This window comes from Trachypithecus francoisi, unplaced genomic scaffold, assembly GCF_009764315.1.
Source record: "Trachypithecus francoisi isolate TF-2019V2 unplaced genomic scaffold, Tfra_2.0 Lachesis_group0, whole genome shotgun sequence".
Taxonomy (NCBI): domain Eukaryota; kingdom Metazoa; phylum Chordata; class Mammalia; order Primates; family Cercopithecidae; genus Trachypithecus; species Trachypithecus francoisi.
The window spans coordinates 139,773,007-139,794,001 of record NW_022681453.1 but is presented as its reverse complement, the minus strand read 5'-3'; the positions used below and the strand labels follow the sequence as shown (position 1 = coordinate 139,794,001).

The following is a 20,995-nucleotide window of genomic DNA, read 5'->3' as shown; positions in this document are numbered from 1 at the left end:
GGTGTCCTCCAGATTTCTCCATGTGAAGCACAGCTCTCTCTTTGTAATTCATGCAGGCTGGGGAGGGAGCAAAACTGTTATCAGTCGGGGGGGTCTTTGGTTGTGAGTGACAGAAAACTCATTCAAACCTGCTTCCACACAAAATGGGAATTTATTGTCCCAAGTCACGGGTAAGTACAAGGAGTCTTCTGGCTTTAGCTTGCGGGATCCAAAGGTTCAACATCGTGTCATCAGGTGTCAGTCTTTATCCTCCATCTCTTACTGTTTTCCTTTCTACTGGCCTCACATACAGGCAGGCCCTTTCTCCATGATGGAAAAAGTGATCATAGCTCCAGGCTCACAAATCGTTACAGTTAGCCATGACAGGAAGAGACAGCTCCCTTTAAAAATGATTGCAGCCTCCAAGGCCCAGGGCTGCCACGGGCTGGGGTCTTATCCCACCTCTGTCACTGATTGGCTAGGCCTGAGTGATCACTTCTAATCCTTGGTGCTGGAATCAGCACGCGTAGCCTAATTACTTCATCTTCTCTGTGTCTCACCCCGAGGAGGGTAGGAGTATGAATGAAGGCAGCTGCCTGTGTGGCTGGACATGGGGAGCCTCAGGGAAATCCCCTGCCCCCAGATAATCCTGACCTTGGGTAGTTCTGGAACCTGTACCTGTTGATCTGAAGCCTAGGGCCCCAGGGTCTGGGGGTGTATGTGTGTGTGGTGGTAGCAAGGGGATGCAAAGGGCATGAGCCCATCAGCAGGGGAGAAGGATTCAATGACTGCAAGCACAGGGCTTGGGCTGTGGGTTCTAGGCCTGGCTCCCCGACTTGTGGCTCTGTGGTCCTGCTTGTGCCAACTCTCCTCATCTGTCAAATGGATCTAAGAGCATCTGTTGTGCTTTTCTCTAGGTCCACTGTTGTAAGGATCCAAAGAAATTATGGTCATGTGATACTTTGTAAATGTATAGGTGTTCTAGGTCTGTAGAGATATGGCCCTTCATTCTATGCAGAGGGCCTGGCCATTGGTCTTGTCATCAGTGTGTTTCCAGAAATCCTTCACTTTCTTCCCGTGATAACCATAGTCAGCCCCCTTCATGTCAGGTGGCAATCTCGCGGCTTAAAGAAAGGCGGGTGGCACTCTGCTGTGTCAGGTGAGGAAGCTGGAAGATAGGAGCCTGATCCACCACTGTGTCCCTCACAGAATGAGTTCCCAATTTCAGTTTTCAACTGAAAGTATAAATCAGATTCTTCAGTTTGTCACTGTGGTTGGAAGGAATTCATTAAGTTATACTGGAGATTTTCAGGGCTGTAGTTTTTACTTGTTAACAAATCAAGCAAATTAACGAATTATTATTTTTAGTTACAGCAGACGTCATTTGATAAAGACTTGGCCAATTAAAGCAGGGCATGGTGCTGATCACGTGCAGCAGGCGGGGTATGGGGCAGGAGACCTAGGCTGGCCAGTCGAAGGGGCATGCCATCCTGGGTCCTCTGGTACTCAAGTTTGCCCAGGCGCAGGAAGAACCTGCATGAGAATAAAGCTAGCATGAGGGAAAACAGAGGGATAGGGAGAGGAGGTTACTCAAAACTTTGAGTTCTTGGATCCAGCCATGTTAAATCTGTTTTGGATTGAGTTTGTGTGTGTGTGTGTAACACACATATATATACACATATGTATATGTGTATATATACACACATATATGTATATGTATATATCTATGTACATACATATACATATATACACATACATGCATATATACTTATATAATTTGTATTGTTAGTTTGTGTTGGGTTTCCTATTACTCGCAATGGAAAAGCCTAAGGCACTGGTTATATTTTGATTCCAGATGTAACAAAATTTTCCCAAATGATAAAATCCATAACTCCCAATTTGGAGTGCCACTCATGTACACCTTCCTCCTCCTCCTCCTCCCCCTTTTCTTTCTTTCTTTCTTTCTTTCTTTTTTTTTTTTTTTTTTTGAGACGGAGTCTCGCTCTGTCGCCCAGGCTGGAGTGCAGTGGCCGGATCTCAGCTCACTGCAAGCTCCGCCTCCCGGGTTTACGCCATTCTCTCGCCTCAGCCTCCCGAGTAGCTGGGACTACAGGCGCCCGCCACCTCGCCCGGCTAATTTTTTTTATTTTTTTAGTAGAGACAGGGTTTCACCGTGTTAGCCAGGATGGTCTCGATCTCCTGACCTCGTGATCCGCCCGTCTCGGCCTCCCAAAGTGCTGGGATTACAGGCTTGAGCCACCGCGCCCGGCCTCTTTCTTTCTTTCTTTCTTTCCCCTTTCTTTCTTTCTTTCCTTCTTTCTTTCTTTCTTTCTTCCTTCTTCTTTTCCTCCTTCTCCTCCTCTTCCCTCTCCCTCCCCTCCTCCACCCCCTCCTTCTTCTCCTTCTTCCTCTTTCTCTTCTTCTTCATCCTCCTCCTCCTCATCTTCTTCTTCCTCCTCACGATGATCCAATCTTGTGAACATAAAAGAATCTCAGGGTACATAGTTTTAACATGTGTATGTTAATATTTTAGTTTAAATTTGCATTTGGAAAGTATTTTAAGAATAAAAATGCAACACAAAAGGAGAAACATTGCCAATGATCTAAAAGAGGCAATCTCTTTGCAAAGTAGTATATATAAAGCATCACCCAGGCAAGGCAGCAGGGTGGTTGGGGACAGTAACCTCTTAAGTAAGACAACTGGCTTCTTGTAGCTTGTGACCTTAGAGAAGTCATGTAATTTCCCTGAGCTCAATATATTTACCTATAAGCTGAGGCTGAGAAGGTTACTGTGAGGATTACATAAGATGATACATAAAAGGCTCAGCCCAGAGTGTAGCATACTGTAAGTATTTAATAGATGCTAGGTATTATTTTTGTAAGGTGTTTCTTTTATACAGGGTAGTAAGATGCTACATCTGTGTCTCATAGTGTGGTAGGCTGGGTAACCAAATTGATCCTTCTGTGGAACAAAACTGAATATGCTGCACAAAAATTTTATGAGAAAAAAACAAAAACAAAACACTCCAGCCTAAAATTCAGTGACAGTGGAATCCAGAGAGGTAAGTGGATTACCGCAGCTGGCTTTTGACTTGAAGGCACAGCTTTGTGATGCTTTGGGGAGGAGAGGTGGAACCCAGCTGGAGACCCCCTATAAACCTGGGGCTCCAAAGCACTCTACATTCATGCAATGTGAGCTAGTGCCTGCCCTGGGGACTGTGAGGATGATGGCTTGTCTTAAACCTGGGTGCCGAGTGACAGCAGAGAAAGAATTTTTGTTTCTTCTGATAAGTCTTTGCCACCAGCTAGACTGAACAAATAGACCATAAGATCATACCCACGGCAGACCTCAGATACTGGAAAAATGAGTCACAGGATAAAATATGTGTGTTTACTATGGTTCCTAGAAAATAAAGCAAGGTTGAAAACCAGAGTAAAAAAGCAGATTGGAAAAAGAGCTAAATGGAGTGTATAAAAATGAAAATCAAATTAACGAAACAAAGGCAGGGTGTGGTGGCTCATGCCATCCCAGCACTTTGGGAGGCTGAGGTGGGTGGATCGCTTGAGCCCAGGAGTCTGAGACCAGACTGGGCAACATGGCAAAACCCTGTCACTACAAAAAATACAAAAATTGGCCAGGCATGGTGGCACACACCTGTAGTTCCAGCTACTCAGGAGGGTGAGGTGGGAGGATCACTTGAGCCCAGGAGGCAGAGGTTGCAATGTGCCGAGACTGCACCACTACACTCCAGCCTGGGTGACAGAGTGAGACCCTGTATCAAATAAAAACCAAACGAAACAAAAACCCAAAAAACAAAAAATGAAAACCCCCCACAAATTAATGAAATGGAAAACTCAATTCGTGGATTTAACCGTGGATTTAACATTCCTGAAGAGAGAATTCCTGAGCTGCCAGATAGACCTGAAGAAATGATCCAGGATGTGGTCCAGAGATACAGACATGAGAAATATGAGACATTGACACACAGAGGGTTGTAGTGAGGTGACAGTGCCTGAGACCGTCTCAGAAATAATGAACGTATCTGATTGACAGATTCAGGGAACTCAACAAATTTCAGGATAAATAAGTAGAAAGAAATCCACTGGAGCAAAGGACAAAGAGAAGAAGAAGCAGCGTGCCCAGACTATCACATGGAGCAGCATCTTGGCTCCTGAGAGCAGGTAGCAGGGGCTGAGAGCACGACTTCTGGAATGGAACGCTAACCCTGTCATCTGCCCTGATTAGACAAGTCATTCCTAAGCCATAGTTGTTTCTTCATGAAATGTGCATAATAATCACGATAATAGTTAACTGTTGGGAGGATTGTGAGGATTAAACGACCTAATTCATATGATTCCCTTAGCCCTATGCCTGACATGTTAACAAGACTCAACAAATGCCAGCCTCCATTCTCTGTTCTCCAGGAGGTAAAGTTTTCAGTATCTCCAAAGGCACTGGAGATTGGGGTTGCTGGTGGGCAGGGGGCAGAGACAACCAAAGAGGGGAGGGGCTGTCTCGAGCACACTCCACCCTACCCTGCTGGTGGTCCCCTTGCCCATCCTCCACACCATTTCCACATCTCTTGCTCGGTGCAGGCTTCTTTGTCCCCAACCTGCTGCACCCTAGGCAGGTGGGCTCTCTTCTCTTTGCCCCCACAGAACTGTGAATGAACTTCTTTTATGGTGTTTCTTACAGGGCTGCTGATGATTATTTTTTAACCTGTGTAAGTACCACACTGTGCTATGAGCTCACTTTGATGTGCCTAACACTTGCCACATTTTCTAGCACATTCTTTAGGGTCTAAGAAGGATTTTCAGGTGCTTGGATGTGGCCAATATCATAAGCCATAGCTCTAAGAAAGAGAGGATTCTGCCCAGTTTGCTCAGTGTATACAGCTAGTGCACTAAACCCCATTGGTAACACAAAGCCTATTCCATCCAGTCATGCCCAGTAACTCAACAGGGCAAATGACAGGGCAGCAAACCTTGGGGTTTTTGCCTGGGGAGGCCCCTGCACCATGTGGGCTCCTAGGTCAATTATTCTGGGAAAGGTAAATGTCATATCAGAAAAGAAGGGCAATTCCCTTCCCTCTGGGAATAAGACCTTTGCTGGAAGTTGTGTGATTGCAGTACAGCTTGCCCAGTCGATTTCGTAGAACAGTTGGTGCTTGTCAATAGGCTCCAGAGCAGATGGCCCATGTGCTAAGGGCCCAGACAGATGGTTGCCTGGAGGCACAGGCCAAAGCGAGAGCATGGAGCTGAGGGGATGTGTCCATTATCAATTGCTGTGTAACAACCCCCTCACCCCAGACTTACAACAGTGGCTAAAAGCAAGAAATATTCATCATTGCTTACTAGGCTGAGGGTTAACTGAACACTTCTGCTTATCTCAACTGGACTTGATTGATCATGGCTGTCATCATTCATGTATCTATGGTCAGCTGGGGGCTGGCCAGCCCAGGGTGATCTTGTATGTGTGGCAGTTAACTGCCATCCACTGTAGCAATAGGGGTGAATGGTGCTACTCCTCTCTTGCAAGATGAGGCCAGGCATGCTCATGTGGTGGAGGTAGAGCTCAGGGTGAGCAGAGGCCACCAGGCTTCCTGAGGCCTAGGATCAGCCCCACCTCATTCCCCTGTGATCTACTGTCAGAGCAAGACAGGCCAACCCAACTCCTGGGGTGGGGAGTGGATGGCACCCCTTGATGGAAGCAGCTAAGTTACAAAGCCAAGGGGCATGGATACAGAGAAGATTATAAAATTGTGGCCTTTTTTTTTTTCCAAACTGTCTACCACTGTGGATGAGGGGAACATTTCTGCTATTATGCCTTCAGAGGTGGGAGTTTCTGCAGATGGAATGTTTCTCGATTAACTGATTTCTGTGAAAACACCTTGGTTCTCTGCCAACCAGTCTCCAGCTGAGCCAACACTAAAGATTGTTGAGAAAATAGGCATGTATGGATTTAAGCCTCAGTGTTTATGGCCTGGTTTTAGTTTTTCTTTTGTGATTCTCTACATTATTAATTTTCAACTAATCGACTAATTACCAGTTCTAATTGAGTCAGCCAGAAAGACTACTGTGTTTTCAAAAGGCCAATTTGCCCTCAATCATCTCAATGTCTCTTAACTTTTGGAGCTGAAAAGGATCTTAAAGATAACCTAGTCTGATGCCCTCAAGTCACAGATGAAGTTGCCCAGGCCCCAAGAGAGGATGTCCTTGACCATGGCCCTATGGCGACTAGAAAACCTAAATAAGGGCTTCTCCCACTATTCCACCTAGAAGGCAGTCCTATGGGGGCCCAGAAGAATACTGTAGCAGGCAGAATACTGATCTCCCAAAGGTGTCCTAATGAAGCCATGCCCCAAAGAATTAAAGGAACCAATGACTAACAGAAATTCTTGAGTTTGCAGCATGGCAGGTAAGAAAAGAAACAACTTGCTGAAATACTGAAACTCCCTCTCCTTATGAGATAAAAGAACTGGCTGAAATCAGCTGGAACCAAGATGGCCGACCAGAGTCTAGGCAGAACAAGCTTGCTGATGCCACAGACTAAATTTCTTTTTTCTTTTTTTTTTTTTTTTTGAGACGGAGTCTAGCTCTGTCGCCCAGGCTGGAGTGCAGTGGCCGGATCTCAGCTCACTGCAAGCTCTGCCTCCCGGGTTTACGCCATTCTCCTGCTTCAGCCTCCCGAGTAGCTGGGACTACAGGCGCCCGCCACCTCACCCGGCTAGTTTTTTGTATTTTTTAGTAGAGACGGGGTTTCACCATGTTAGTCAGGATGGTCTCGATCTCCTGACCTCGTGATCCGCCTGTCTCGGCCTCCCAAAGTGCTGGGATTACAGGCTTGAGCCACCGCGCCCGGCCACCACAGACTAAATTTCTAACTTTATACTAAAGTTAGTATAAGGCATACTTTATACTAACTTCCCCCAAAATTGTACAGGAGACCCATAAAATAGTATGAAGAGATAACTGCACATGACCCAGGACTTTCCAGCCCTTCCTTTTCTTCCACCAAATCACCTTCTAATTTTAGAATCCACTCCCTAAACTCTTTCTAATAAAAATCCTGCATTGCAGGGTGACAGATTTGAGGTTGACATTGCTGTCTCCTTGGAAATTGACACTATATTGACAATATATTTAAAATTAAATATTTATATTTCAATAAAAAGCCTTTTCTCAAACACCCAGTGTCATAGTGATGGCTTCCAAGGCATTGAATCCCTTTTGTTCAGTAACACTAACCCCTGGAACCTCTGACTATGTTAGTTTGAATGGCAAAAGAGACTTTGCAGATGTGTTTAAGGTTAAAGACTTTGAGAAGCAGAGATAATCCTGGATGGTCCAGCTGGACCAATCTAATCATGAGTCCTTAGACGTGCAAGGGGAGGAAGAAAAGTGGGTCAGAAAGATACAATGACAGAAGAAGAGGCAAGAGAAATTCAAAGTGTGAGAGGGTTTGACTCACCTTTGCTGGCTTTGAAGATAGAGGAAGGCAACAGAGCTAAGAAATGCAGACAGTGCTCAGCAGCTGAGAATGGCCCTTAGCCAACAGCCAGCAAGGAAACAGGGAACTCAGCCCTGCGACTGCAGAAACTTTATTCTGCCAACAACCTCAATGAGCAAGGGAATGAATCCTCTTCTAAAGCCTTTGGAAAGGAGCACGGCCCTGCTGACACCTTAATATTAGCCCTGTGAGACCCATTTCTGACTTCAGGGCTATAGAACTTTAAGATAATAAAATGTGTTGTTTAAGCCACTAAATCTGTGGTAATGTACTTCAGCAGCAATAGAAAACTAATACAAATGTGATGGTGACAGACCCTCCCTTTTTCAGAATATCCTGGTGCATAGCAACTGATGTCATAGAAAGGGTTCTAGAAGAGCACGTCATGGAGAACTCTTGGGTGCAGACAAGTGGATGATTAATGAAGTAGCATCTGAAAAATCCAGGGAACCAAATATAGGTGGAGCAACTTCCCTGCGACACACGTCGAAGCTACTGCAGTGGCTGTTCTTCCCCTCCCCTTGGAAAGGCACCAAAAGCCACCCTTTGGAAGGGCTGGTGGACTGGTAGGCGGGTATATGGTGGGCAGGAGGGTAACGGGCATGACAACACCCAGCTGCAGGAGGTGCTCATCAGCAAATTCACTTATTGCTCATTTGATGACAGTTCAGTTGGGAAGAGGAGGTTTTCACTCATTCGTTCAACAAAGTTTCATTGAGAACCTACTCTGTATTAGGTTCTGTTCTAAGTTCTGGGGATAATGAAGAAAAAAAAACAGACCAGGTTTCTGCATTCCTGGTGCTTACACTCAGGTATGGAAGAGAGAAAATAAGCAAATGAACAGATAAATGAACAATGGAATTCCTGATACTGATTAATGGTATGAAGAAAATAAAGACCGTCTTTTTTGATGGGGCAGTGATCAAGGAATCTTCTTTAAGGTAGCGAGCTCATATGTAGTGGTCAGGGCAGTTATGTTCCAGGTAGAAGGAATGGTTGGTGCAAAGGACCTGAGGGCAATGAAATTGGCATATTCAAGGAAAAGAAATGTGCAAGGTGACTATGGCAGAGTAAAGGTGATCAAAGGAGAGAGTGATGTGAATTCAGACCGCAGAGGTGCTCAGAGCTGCATCAGAAAGTCTTGTCAGCCAGGCTGAGGAGTGGACACCTTATTCAAAGTGCAAGGGGAATCCACTGGAGATTAGTGATGTGACTGGACATATGTTTTATAAAACGCCTTTCCAACTGCTGTGTGGGCAGTGGGTTTAGGGGAGCAGAGAGGAGTAGGTAGGAGAGGAGTGTAGTTAGAAAACTTCCACCTTAGAGTTGATGGTGGTCTGGATTAGGAAGATGGCAGAAAAGAAGATGACGGGTGAATAGGTTCTGGAAGAAGTATAGATGGCACACCCTGATGAACTGGCTTCTGCGGGAGAGGGGAGGAGAGGACTCAGTATGCCTTCTGTGAGTTGAGATGAGGCCTGCCCTTTGGAAGACAGACATTACCAGAAAATATTGTTTGCTCTGTTGGGAAATGAAACATGCACTGAGAATCACTTTTTAAAATTATTATACTTTAAGTTCTGGGGTACACGTGCACAACTTACAGGGTTGATACATAGGTATACAAGGGCAGGGGTGCAACCAGAGCTAAGAAAAATGTCCGCAAGTAAAATCTAGTGCTGTGCATATTTAATCCACTTACTCTTCAAATCAACACAATTAAGTACTGTTATAATCTGTGCTTCAGATGAGGAAATTGAGGAGTCGAGAGGTTGAGTAATTTGTCTAAGATCACTAATGGGATCGCTGATATCTCAGCCATTGAGGGGTAAAGCCGGAACTTGGACCCACGCAATCTGATTCCCAAGTCTGAGCTCTTAAATGCAAGGCCCTCCTAGATACTGTATTTGGTGTACTGGTCATGTCTGCAACTAATCATGCAGCTTGAGAGTTTGAACAAATGTTTGAAAGTATAATTCTTCTAATTCATGAATATACTTATTTCTAACTTTTGCCCAAGTTAGACATTTCTCAACAGGGAGCAATTTTGTCTCATAGGAACATTTTTGTCTGAAATAACTTGAGGGCATCTAGCTACTGGCATCTAGAGGCCAGGTGTACTCCTAAACGATTCCAATGCACAGGATGTTCCCAGAACAAAGCATATTCCAGCCCACGTGCCAAGGTTGAGAACCCCTGGTGTAGGTGTACACAGCCTAGAAGACGTGCACCTGCGAACGGTGACAAACAGGAAGGTGCAATGAATTGGCCAGTTGATATATAACGATGGAGTGCTAGGGGCTATGGTGTATTCCAGGAGGAAGATGAGTTCCAATTTCCAGTTGGACATTCTAGTCTGAGGAATGGGATAGAGCACAAAACAAGACAATCACCTGCAGGGTGTCATGGAAAAAATCTGAGAGCAATAGGGGCTCAGAGGGAAAATGGAACTTTTATGGAGGATCCATCAGGGTCCAAGAAGTTGGCACCTGGGGTAAGGCCTCAAGATGGAGCAATATTTGAATGGGGAAAGGCATGGTAGGGCCCTGTGCATTGGGAAGAACCATGCATGAGGGCACGTGTGCCAGAGGAATGGAGTGGGGAGGTGCAGAGGCATCCAGAGAGGGAGCGCCACGAGAATTCCGAGTTTACTGAATAGATTTGTCCTGATAAAGGGTGGATGGGGTAAAGCCAGATCATGGAGGGCTTGGAAAGCCAACTGTGGGTTTGCTGTGGTAAGAAGAGGGGATTAGCAGTGTTCTTCAAGTGACATTTTGTACCTGCTTTGGGGACGTTTCTCAGTCATGGTAGAAAACACCACCTGCATGAGTTGGCCCAGAGGGTTGGAGATGAGAAGGCTGGGCTATGACTCAGCTTGCTGTGAGGAGGCGGTGGGTTTAGATGGTGACAGCCACGTAAAATGGAAAAGAAATGGAGAAGGCTAAACTCAAGAGTCCATTCTCTGAGTGCCCTCCCCTCCCAAGTGACCCCACTTTTAAAGACAAGGAAGCAGAAGCACTGTGAGGCTAAATGACTTGTCTGTTGTCTGGCTAGTATGTGGCAGGTCTGGGCTTGTCTCATTGCATGGGCAGCAAGGGAAAAACTCAGGGGAGTTTGGTTTATAGAAAATCTAGGGACAAGACTGGGTAAAGGACAAAGACACAACTGGGAATAAGACGCATAAGAGGCAGTAACGGACATAACTCAACAGGTCAGTAGTGGTTCTGCTGGAGTGGTGGGGCCATGATGCTTTTTCTTTTTTTAAATTTCTCTTTTCCATTTTCCAATATGTATTTAATCACCAAAGTCTACTTTTACAATAAAGGGAAGAAAGGTCTTGAGCATCTGTATCTAATGTCAGAGTGAAACGAGTAAGATACAAACTCAGAAGGAGTCAATGGGTTTTGCTGGATGGAAAGAATTGGGGTTGGGAGGGGGGCCTCAAGAGTGCAATTTCCTTAGAAAATAGGAGGTCAAGAGGAGGAGAAGGGGTGGAGTTTCAGGTGTCCCAGATTTGCAGTGACACAAAGCAGAGAATTAGGATGGGAAGAAGTGTCATGGATTACCAGGTGAGATTCCTATTTTTCTGATGACACTGAAGTGTGCTCCACCCCCAGCCCCACAGTGCCCTTCTTTCCCTTCAGAGGACCAGTGGCCCTGTGACTCTGCTCGCTCATCTGGCTACCGTTGCCCCGAGCTGCCAGGAGCCTGGAGAAGATGAAGGCATTCGTGGTCCTCTCCCTCCTTGGCTACCTGGTGGTTCCAAGTGGTGCTTACATCCTGGGGCGTTGCACAGTGGCTAAGAAACTCCACGATGGAGGCCTGGATTATTTTGAGGGCTACAGCCTTGAGAACTGTGAGTAGGCCCCCTTAGTGCTCCCTCCTCTCACCTCCTTGCCCTCCCTTCCTTGGCCGGGCATCCCCAACTCCAGCTGTCCTCAGAGTCACACACCTTCTGTTCCATCTTAGGGGTGTGCCTAGCCTACTTCGAGAGCAAGTTCAACCCCATGGCCATCTACGAGAACACACAAGATGGCTACACTGGCTTTGGCCTCTTTCAGATTCGTGGCAGTGACTGGTGCGGTGACCATGGCAGGAACCGCTGCCACATGTCATGTTCCGGTAAGTCTCTCTTTCCATTCTGTGCAGGGGCACTGGAAGCTGTGGTTCTGTGTCAGAGGCCTGCCTTCCAGATGGCCAGAGTTTACAAAGTTTACAAAGAAGAGGGCGTGGCAGGAGTCATATCCAGCGTGGGTCCCTGGGAGGCTGAGCATTGCACTGCTGAGGGAACAGTGAGATCAGGCTGTGGGGAGTCAGGCAGGCTAACCTAGGATGGAGTGATGGAGACCCCTGTTGAAATGGGCAGAGGTGTTGGGAAGTTGAGAGGAGACTGCAGGCATCACAGCCTGAAGGTTGGGAGCAGAGGGCTCCAGCTGGCCTGATTTCACCCATGCTCAGCCACCTCTCCCTTTTTTAAGGGGGCAGTTGCTGCCACTTTGAAAGGCAGAACTGGTTACTGGGAGGAGACAGGAGCTGGGCATCCCAAGGGGAGCTTGCCCACTGCTCTTAGGCGGTCCCAAGTACCTGTGATCAAGGGGAGGTGGTTGCCAGGATTCACTCATTGCATGAGCATTTATTGAGCACCTACTAAGTGCCAGGCCTTACAGAGTTGCCATTTTAGTGCTTGTTAACTGCCAGCTACTCTTTTAAGCCCTTTGTAAATATTCATCTAATTAATTCATCTAATCAATCTAATTAAATACCCATGAGGTGGGTACTGTTATCCCCATTCTACAAATGGGGAAACTGAGGCCCAGAGAGGGTAAGTATATGCCCAAAACCACACAGCTGTGCTGTGGTAGAGCTTGGAGGGAGACCTAAGCAGTGCGATTCCTGAGTTGGGGCTAAACCAAGAGGCTACACAGCTGGGCCAGGTCTCCCTCACATCTGAGGCAGTCTTTCTGCCTAAGCACCCCAGCATCCTCCCTAATGAGCAAACCTCCCTCCACGCTGATGGGTGAGAACCATTCCAGAGCCTGTGGCTTCTGAGCTGGGTCTTTAGGAGACAGAGTGGAGGGGCTGGAGTGAAGGCCTGTAGCCTTCTCATGTGGCCTGGGGAGTACCTGTCTGTGTTGGGCCCTATGATTGACCTTTAGCGCCAGAGAAGAGTAAGAAAGTTCTCCGAATCAAGGAGAGGCAGGACTGCAAAGTAGGAGGAAAAGGCACAGGAACTCTGTGGGAACCTGGTAGGAATCCTAGCTGCTGCTGTTAAGAACGATATGAGCTTGTATACGTCACTTCTAGCACTTCTAGAGCCTCTCCATCTGTAAAGTGGGGACATTAACAACCACTTAGGGTTTCTGTGAACATAAAATGGAATAATGTACATAAAATGCCAGGCAGGGCCCTTAGTGAATTATAACAATCACAGTCTAGTTGAGGAGACATACACATTGAAAGTGTAAGTTAATAACATTTTAAAATTAATTAAATTCATTTAATTTAAATTGAAATGATGGTACATCCAGTGTCACCCAGAGCTTCCTGGTAGCCAAGGCAAAAAGAGAAATATGGTAGGCCTGTAATTTATATTTCATAGGCAGAAATCTATCTATCTATCTATCTATCTATCTATCTATCCATCCATCTCTCCAGAATCCAGTGGGAGATACATAAAATTATCTGTCTGTAATAGAGGTGGTACTGTGTGTTGTGATAAAAATATGGTGGACTGTATATCCTGAAAAACTCTCCCATTAGGTAGAATGTAAACAAAGAAAAGAAAAAAAAATTCTTTTAAAGTCCCAGACTGAGTTGGCAAGATAGTAAGGAAAATGCCTAGAGGCTAAAAGGGGAACAAGGATACAGATAGGTTAAGTGAAGTGTTAGAACAGATCATGATCCTGGGCATCAGCTGTTTCTCTGTAGCCTAATCAATATATTTTAATGGAAAAAAATTTATAAGAATTACAAGTTAAAAAAATCAATAGATCTGGTAAAAAGATGACTACATCCTGCTACCTCTAAGGACTGATTTATTATTGGAAGACTCTCTGATGTGAGCACCCTATACCTTCCCTGATATCACTCTAACTTAGCTGTCACATGGGGGCATGGTATCTTCCATTTTATTTTCCCCACAGCTTTACTGAATCCTAATTTAGAGAAGACAATTAAATGTGCCAAGACCATTGTAAAAGGAAAACAAGGGATGGGAGCATGGTAAGTCGTACATTTTTATGTAGCCTGTATTAATGACTTTCACTCATGATCTCTAATCTGAGTCTTGGCCACATCTTGGCTGTTGCGCATCTGCAGTGCCAAACTAAAAGGCTCTGACTCACCAAGGTAAGTAGCAGAAAACCATTGAGTTCCACAACCTCAAGGCCACAGAGGGAGGGAAACAATTATCAGAAATTGCCTTGAATTGTACTTTTTTCCCCCAAATCTTGTTTAGGGTTCTACAGAATGCTAGGATGAACATCTTCAAACTAAATCTGTGCTTATTATGATAATCTCTGATTGTTTCTTTCCTATAAGTTCCTACAAGGTTTTTGAATACCTTTAAGGTTCTTGATGCATATTGTGAAATCCAGTAGGCCCGTATTTGTTTAAAGGGTTTAGTAAAATGTAGATTTACTGCATCTTCACCAATCATAAAACTTTTGCGATTTAAAGGTGAATAACTGGCTGGGCGTGGTGGCTCACACCTGTAATCCTAGCACTTGGGGAGGCCGAGGCAGTTGGATCACCTGAGGTCAGGAGTTCAAAACCAGCCTGACCAACATGGCGAAAACTTGTCTCTACTAAAAATACAACAACAACAACAACAACAAAAGCCAGGTGTGGTGGTGTGTGCCTGTAGTCCCAGTAACTTGGGAGGCTGAGACAGAAGAATTGCTTGAACCCACGAGGCAGAGGTTGTAGTGAGCCGAGATCACGCCACTGTACTCCAGCCTGGGCAAAAGAGTGAGACTCAATCTCAAAAAAAAAAATAAAAATAAAAAAGTGAATAACAATTTTGTCTTACCTTCTTTTGTCTTTTATGATATCTCATTAGGGCATTTTCTCCCGTGTTTGTTATATATTACTATTGTTTTGTAATTTTTTTCATCTTTGCTCTTTACCTATTTTAAAATTCAAATTATATTATTTGAAAGAGCTCTTTATATATTTGGTATATTAACTGATTGTTGTATATTTATTGCCAAAATAACTGCAACTCTAATTTCCTCTTTAGCCAGATATTTGCTTAGAAGAGTCTAAAACCTATAAGAGTTTGGGCATATGCCTGACTTCTTTCACCGAGTGTTGCATTTGTTTATGTTTTTGTGTGTGGTTGCAATTCATTCTCATTGCTATATGGTATTCCATTGTGTGGATTCACCACAGGTTACTTACTTATTCCTCTATTGGTGGGCATTTGGTAGTTTCTTCGTTTTTAGTGCTGCCATGGACAGTCTATACTTATCTTTTGGTGAATGCAAATATAAAAGGATTTCTATTGTTTTTACCAAGGAATAAAATTGCTAGTCATAGAATAAGTGTATTTTCAGATTTGGCATACTGTGTCAAACAGTTTTCTAAAGGGATTTTTATCAATGTACACTACCATCAGAAATTATGCATTTCAGTTGCTTCACATTCTCAACCACGTTTGGTAATTTCCAGTTTATTCTCATGGCCGTGTTGTGGTTTTGCATTATGGTTTTACTCTGCATTTTCCTCATGAGGTTTCAAATGTTTATTGACCATTTTTATATCCCCTTTGGTGAAGTGCCTCTTCAGATCTTTTGTCAATTTTTCCATTGTGCTGTCTTTTCCTTATTAATTTGTAGGAGACATTTATATATTCTGGATAAATTTTTTTTGTTGGATATATGTATTGCAACTGTCTTTCATTCTGTGAGTTACCTTTTTATCTTTTTTTTTTTTAATAAAAGACATCTAAAAAAAAAAGAAAAGAAATGGGATCTTTCTTCGTTACCCTGGCTAGAGTGCAGTGGTGTTATCATAGCTCACTGTAGCCTGGAACTCCTGGCCTCAAGTGATCCTCCTGCCTCAGCCTCCCAACTAGCAAGGAAAACAGGCACATGTCACCATGCTTGGCTCTTTTTTTTTTTTTTTTTAACTTCTCCAGAGTGTCTTGATAAACAGAAGTTCTTAGTCATAATGTAGTCTAATTTATTATTGCTTTCCCTTTATGGTTATTTTAACAAATATCTGCCTATTCCTTGGTCTTGAGGATATTCTCCTTTTCTCCTAAAAGCTTTACTGTTTTATCTTTCACATTTGGCTCTGCAATATCCTTTCTTTCTTTTTCTTGCCCTGTTTGCATTGGCTAGGATCTCCAGTAACTGTTGAATAGAAGTAACAATAGTGGCATCCTTGTCTCATTTCTAGTCTCACAGGTAGAGAAGTTCAATATTGTATCATTACATGTGATGTTTTAAGTATCTGGAGATACTCTTAATCAGATTGTGTTCCTTTTCATCTCAGTTTAGTAAAGTTTTTTTTTTTTTTAATAATGAATGGGTGCTGAATTTTGGTTATTACATTTTATTTACTTTTTTGCAATTCTGTGTTAGCTTATCCATCTGCCTTAAAAATTCATACTATTGTCTTTTTTTAGTGTCTCTTAACTCTCATGACTTTTCCAAAGGTCATATCTGGTGACATCTTATTGAGGATGTCAGTTCTATAAAATTTACTTCTGGATCCTGTAGTACGTTATTTCATAATAAATTTCATTATGATGTGCTGGTAGTGGTGGCTCATGTCTGTAATTCCAGCACTTTGGGAGGCTGAGGTGGGTGGATCACCTGAGGTCAGGAGCTCAAGACCAGTCTAGCCAACATGGCGAAACCCCATCTCTACTAAAAAAATACAAAAATTAGCCAGGCGTGGTGGCACGCATCTGTAATCCAAGCTACTTGGGAGGCTGACATAGGAGAATCGCTTGAATCTGGGAGGCGGAGGTTGCAGTGAGCTGAGATTGTGCCACTGTACTCCAGCCTGGGCAACACAGTGAGACTCTGTCTCAAAAAAATTAATAAAGAAGTTTTATTATGATGCCCCCTTTTCTTTTTGTGATATTTCCCCATAGGTCCCATGTTAGCTTTATCCTCTTTACTCTTCCTTGAATAAAGACAGAATTACACATATTTAGTATTTGCTAAATGGACAGGTTGTGTGGCTTTTTCTTGTCTCTGTTCACTGTTACTCGGGTTATGGCCAGACCCTTTTCTCTGATGTCTATCTGGGGGTAGATTGGTGTGCACCTCTCTTGGCCTAGTTTCCAGTTTGGAGATTTTGCTGGTGTGAGTGTCTTTCTGATATGCTGAACCAATGGAGGGCAAGAAAATCCTCCATTTCCAGCTTACACTGCTACCATCTCTATCCATGCTGTTTATGATGGCAGGCCTACATTACCCAGTGAACACTGCACCACCACAAACTTCCTTCTTCCCCTACCTTTTCTCCCCCTGTCCCACATTTTATAATTACTTGCCTGGTTGATTCTGGACATTGTAATCTCCAGATAGATCTAGAAAGAATGTCATATTTCCTAAGTTCCAGATGGCACAATTTTTCAGATCTTAGTATTTCTGAAACTAGGCTTTATTTTGTAATCAATGTATTATACCCCCAAAGCTGTTATTAAATCATTGATGAATCTTAGAATAGAAGATGTCTTACAATAGAGGAAATCCTGTAATAATAGCTGCAATTTCTTAACTGATTGCATTTATATGCACATCATGATTGAATCCTCACAAATCCCTCTGCAGTGAGCATTCTTATCTTCATTTTCAAAATGAGAAAACCAAGGCATAGAGAAGTAGAATAACCTACTTGTGGTCACAGCAATATGATCAATCCTGGATCTATGCTATTCCAAGCCTCAGGTCACCAGGCTACTCAAAGAGATGGGGATGGGTGACACAGAAGATCTATGCTCTGGTTATGTAGAAGGCAACCAGAGTATGGTTATCCAGTACTCCAGTGAGTCCTAACTCAGGGTTTCTGAGCAGAGTCAGTGTAGAGTGGTGGGGGGAGAAAGGACAGGCCTGCAGGTGGACATATTTCACTAGTGGAAGCATAGGTGGTGTTCTTTACTATAAATCATGGGCCCTGAAGGCAGCAGAGACTTTGTCCAGAATCTGATCCAGAAGGTTATGTCTGTCTCAGAGGCCGAGACATTTTGTTGTTGCTTTTTTTGTTTTATTTTGTTTTTCTGTGTCTTCAAGGTACTTTGGAACTATTAGGTTGTTGCAAAAGTCATGGTGGTTTTTGCCATTAAGAGTAATGGTGGTTTTTGCCATTACTCTTAATGGCAAAAACCGTGATGACTTTCGTACCAACCTAAAAAATTCAACAAGAGATTGTTTTTCCTGCTTCTATATCTCCAGCCTCTAGCTCTGTGCCTGACACATAATGGACGCCCCCATGTGCTTGTTGAAAAATTGAGGCTGCATTTGGGGCCACTACCCTGAAGTCATTCATAACATTTTTATTTTTAAATTTACTCTTTATTATCTTTAAAAATGAAAATAAACCCTTTCCCTCTTAGCAGCCTCCTCAAGGTCACCAGTGTTAATATTCTTAGAAATCAGAGAAAAATGTATGCACAGATATTTTAAAACACACATGGAATCCCAGTGTCCACACTGAGCTGCTCCTTGCTTTTTCTCATCTTTTAATAGAGCTCACAAATCGGCATTATTACTACTTAAAGGTCTCTGTCATTGCTGTAACAGCTGCTAGTGCCCCGCTGTATAGATGTTGCAGGTAATTTATCTGCCAGTTCTCTAATGATGAAAATTTAGTTTGTTTCATTTTTGTTGCTGGTGTTGCTGTTTCAAAATTCTATCATAAGCATCTTGCTTTTAGAACTTTTATGTTCTTTCAATTGTATCCTCAGAGAAATCCCTTGAAGGGAATTTATTAGACTATTTGGTGCATTTAAACGTTGGAGAGACCAGTTGCTAAACTGCCATTCAGAGAAGGGCCCCCTCCACCAACACTGCACGAAGGGGCCCGTTTCTCCTCAGCTCACCAGTCTGAGGTGTTAAAAACCTGTGTAGTTTTGGAAAATTGAGGTGTGTAAAGTGATATCATTCTGTTTTGCTTTGCATATTGAAATTACAAAGGAAGTTGAACATGTTTTCATGTGTTTATTGGCTATTTTTCTGTGAACTATTTACTTATATACTTATTGTGTTGTTAATGGTTTTTTTCTTCATGTTGGTCTTTTATCTGTCTTTTATAAATTAGGCTTATTAGACTTTTATTCATTTTATTTGCGTTAACTATTTTTTCAGGTTTGTTATCTGTATTTTGATTTTATGGTATTTTTATCCTACAAGAGTTTCACAGATTCACAAAATCAAATCCCTTGGTTTTTTTCCTTTGTGGCTTCTGGATCTGTGTGACATCTCTTTCTTAGAAAGGTCTTTTGTACTCCAAAATTGTAAGCCACGTATTACAACAGTGCTGACACACACACAAATTAAGCCCTATATTAAATTTTTGTTAAATAAATTAAAAATAGAATATGATTTTATGTTTTTAATGCTTAAAATGTTGGCCTCCTTGGAATTTATTTTGGTATAAAAAGTGAGGTGCAGGGATGCAGCTTTATATTTTTTAAATGGCTAGTCATTGATTTCAATACTATTTAATCATTAACCCATTTTCATCACTAATTTAATAGACTGTAATTTTAAAGTGAAAGTCCCCTTATTAATGTTAACTATCTTTGGAGTGTTCGAAATATCTTTCATATATGGTCCAGGTTTCCAATTAATGTGGAAGCTTGGCTGATTCTCTAGAGTAAGCCTTAATGAACTAAAACCATCTTTAGTGTATGGCACTGAGTGGAGCTATGCTAAGCCAGGCAGATCAAGGCCTTCTTATTGCTCAGGTTCCCAGTAAAGGGAGCTCTTATTAAGCTAACAGGCACCCACGTGTTCTCCATAGCTCAGTTGGTCAGCTCTGGAGGGTTGGGGCAGACAGGAAGGGAGAAGACTAAGACCACACATGTCCCCAAGGAGTCCCTTCAGCAATGTCTGCCCTGGGCTATGCAAAGCCTTGGGCTTTCTGAAAATACCTGTGTGTGTGCTTCCATGCCACTCTGTAGCTATGAGGGGCCAGAGATCCACAGTCCTGTCTTCCACTGTGGGACCTCCTACCCTGGAAGACCCATGGAGACCTTCCCACTGAGGGATGGGATGACCTAACAGGGTTTCTAATGGCTTACAGCTGGCCTGGGTGACTCCCCACCCTGGAGATAGGGACTGGAGAACCTAAAGCCTGGGTGCTGGCATGGGGACCCAGAACTAGGGAATCACTATTACAAGCACCAGGAAAAAAGGTTAGAGAAACTCAATGCAGCTGACTTAGGTGGGGCTAAAGAGTCGGAAGGAATTTTAGAAGGTGAAGAGTGAAGCAGGTACATGGAAAGGTGAAAGAGGCCCTGGCCCAGGGGACAAATGTTCTATTTGCAGGCCTAGGGTCTGCCAAAGACTCATCATGTGACTTGGAAAGTCACGGAACTTCTCTGAAGCTCACTTCAGAGAAGCAAATGATACTTCCGTTGCAGGGTTGGGAGAGAATTTCACAGTTCACAGTTGAGCTTCCTCATCTCACCATGTGGGGTTTATGAAATGAGGTGGGGGCTGATGTGTGCACTAGGATGGAGGAAGCACCAGTATTCATGCCAGGATGTGGTGGAGACAGCACTGGAGATGCACAGAAGCCTTCAGAATGCTGCCCACCGCAGGGGTGGCAAACTCAAAGTCTCTAAGGGGGCAGGCAGGTGTAAATGGCCTGAGTGGGGCTGTGAAGCCCTGGAGACCTTGAGTTCTGACTTTGAGGAGCCCCTCCCTCCTGTTCACTTCTCTCTACAGGCCCACCTGGTCCCGGTACTGCCAGTACTCTGACACCCTGGCGCGGTGGCTGGATGGTTGCAAGCTGTAGCCACCTGCATGGCCCCTGCAGCACTCACCAGCTGCATCTTGTGAATGAAGGTACTTTTCTGCTTGCTGCTTCAGTCAATCCTGTTGATGATCTCACCACTTTAAAAGCTCCAGATGGAAAAGGACAAAAGTTTGCTTCATCCGGGGTTGCAGGATGCAGAATAAACCAAACTAGTTACTCAACTTGGGCCAAAGATCTCTGCTTTGATTATGATTATCTCTATGATCACCATTATTTACTATTATTGTGATTTATTATTATTTAATTTTGGATGGAGGAATTGAAGGAAGGAAATTATCTGAAAAAGAAGATGTGTCCATGAATGTCAATACTAAACAGGAAGAGGAAGAACAGGTACAGTAGAACCAAAGAGGAAAGAAGAGAGGAAGAGAGGCTGGTATAAGCAGGGCCTCCAGCCAAGGCATGTCCACACTGGGACACACAGGGGGAAGGGAGAGACCACAGAATCCTCTTTGCACGTCTATGAAGGGAATCAAATGACAGTTGCTCATTTCTTATAAAAAG

General features: G+C 43.7%; 1 protein-coding gene across 4 annotated transcripts; it reads left to right on the top strand.

Moving 5' to 3' along the window:
* Nucleotides 1-7,861: 7,861 nt before the first annotated feature.
* LYZL4 (lysozyme like 4) lies at nucleotides 7,862-20,735 on the top strand. Of its 4 annotated transcripts, none has more exons than XM_033212209.1 (5): nucleotides 7,862-8,055; nucleotides 11,134-11,345; nucleotides 11,459-11,611; nucleotides 13,633-13,711; nucleotides 20,401-20,657. In XM_033212209.1, the coding sequence occupies exons 2-5, from the start codon at nucleotides 11,207-11,209 to the stop codon at nucleotides 20,468-20,470; spliced, it is 441 nt and encodes a 146-aa protein (XP_033068100.1). In that variant the 5' UTR covers nucleotides 7,862-8,055; nucleotides 11,134-11,206; the 3' UTR covers nucleotides 20,471-20,657. The 4 variants fall into 4 exon arrangements, with proteins under 4 accessions (XP_033068100.1, XP_033068099.1, XP_033068098.1 ...); XM_033212208.1 differs by having other exon boundaries at nucleotides 11,115-11,345; XM_033212207.1 differs by lacking the exon at nucleotides 13,633-13,711 and having other exon boundaries at nucleotides 7,868-8,055; nucleotides 20,401-20,735.
* The last annotated feature ends 260 nt before the right edge of the window (nucleotides 20,736-20,995 follow it).

Excerpts from the sequence above, each read along its gene's own strand:
- LYZL4 (XM_033212207.1), top strand. The coding sequence starts at position 11,207 with ATGAAGGCATTCGTGGTCCTCTCCCTCCTTGGCTACCTGGTGGTTCCA. Across the intron at positions 11,346-11,458 it reads GGGCTACAGCCTTGAGAACT|GGGTGTGCCTAGCCTACTTC; the intron begins GTGAGTAGGCCC and ends GTTCCATCTTAG. Across the intron at positions 11,612-20,400 it reads CTGCCACATGTCATGTTCCG|GCCCACCTGGTCCCGGTACT; the intron begins GTAAGTCTCTCT and ends TTCTCTCTACAG.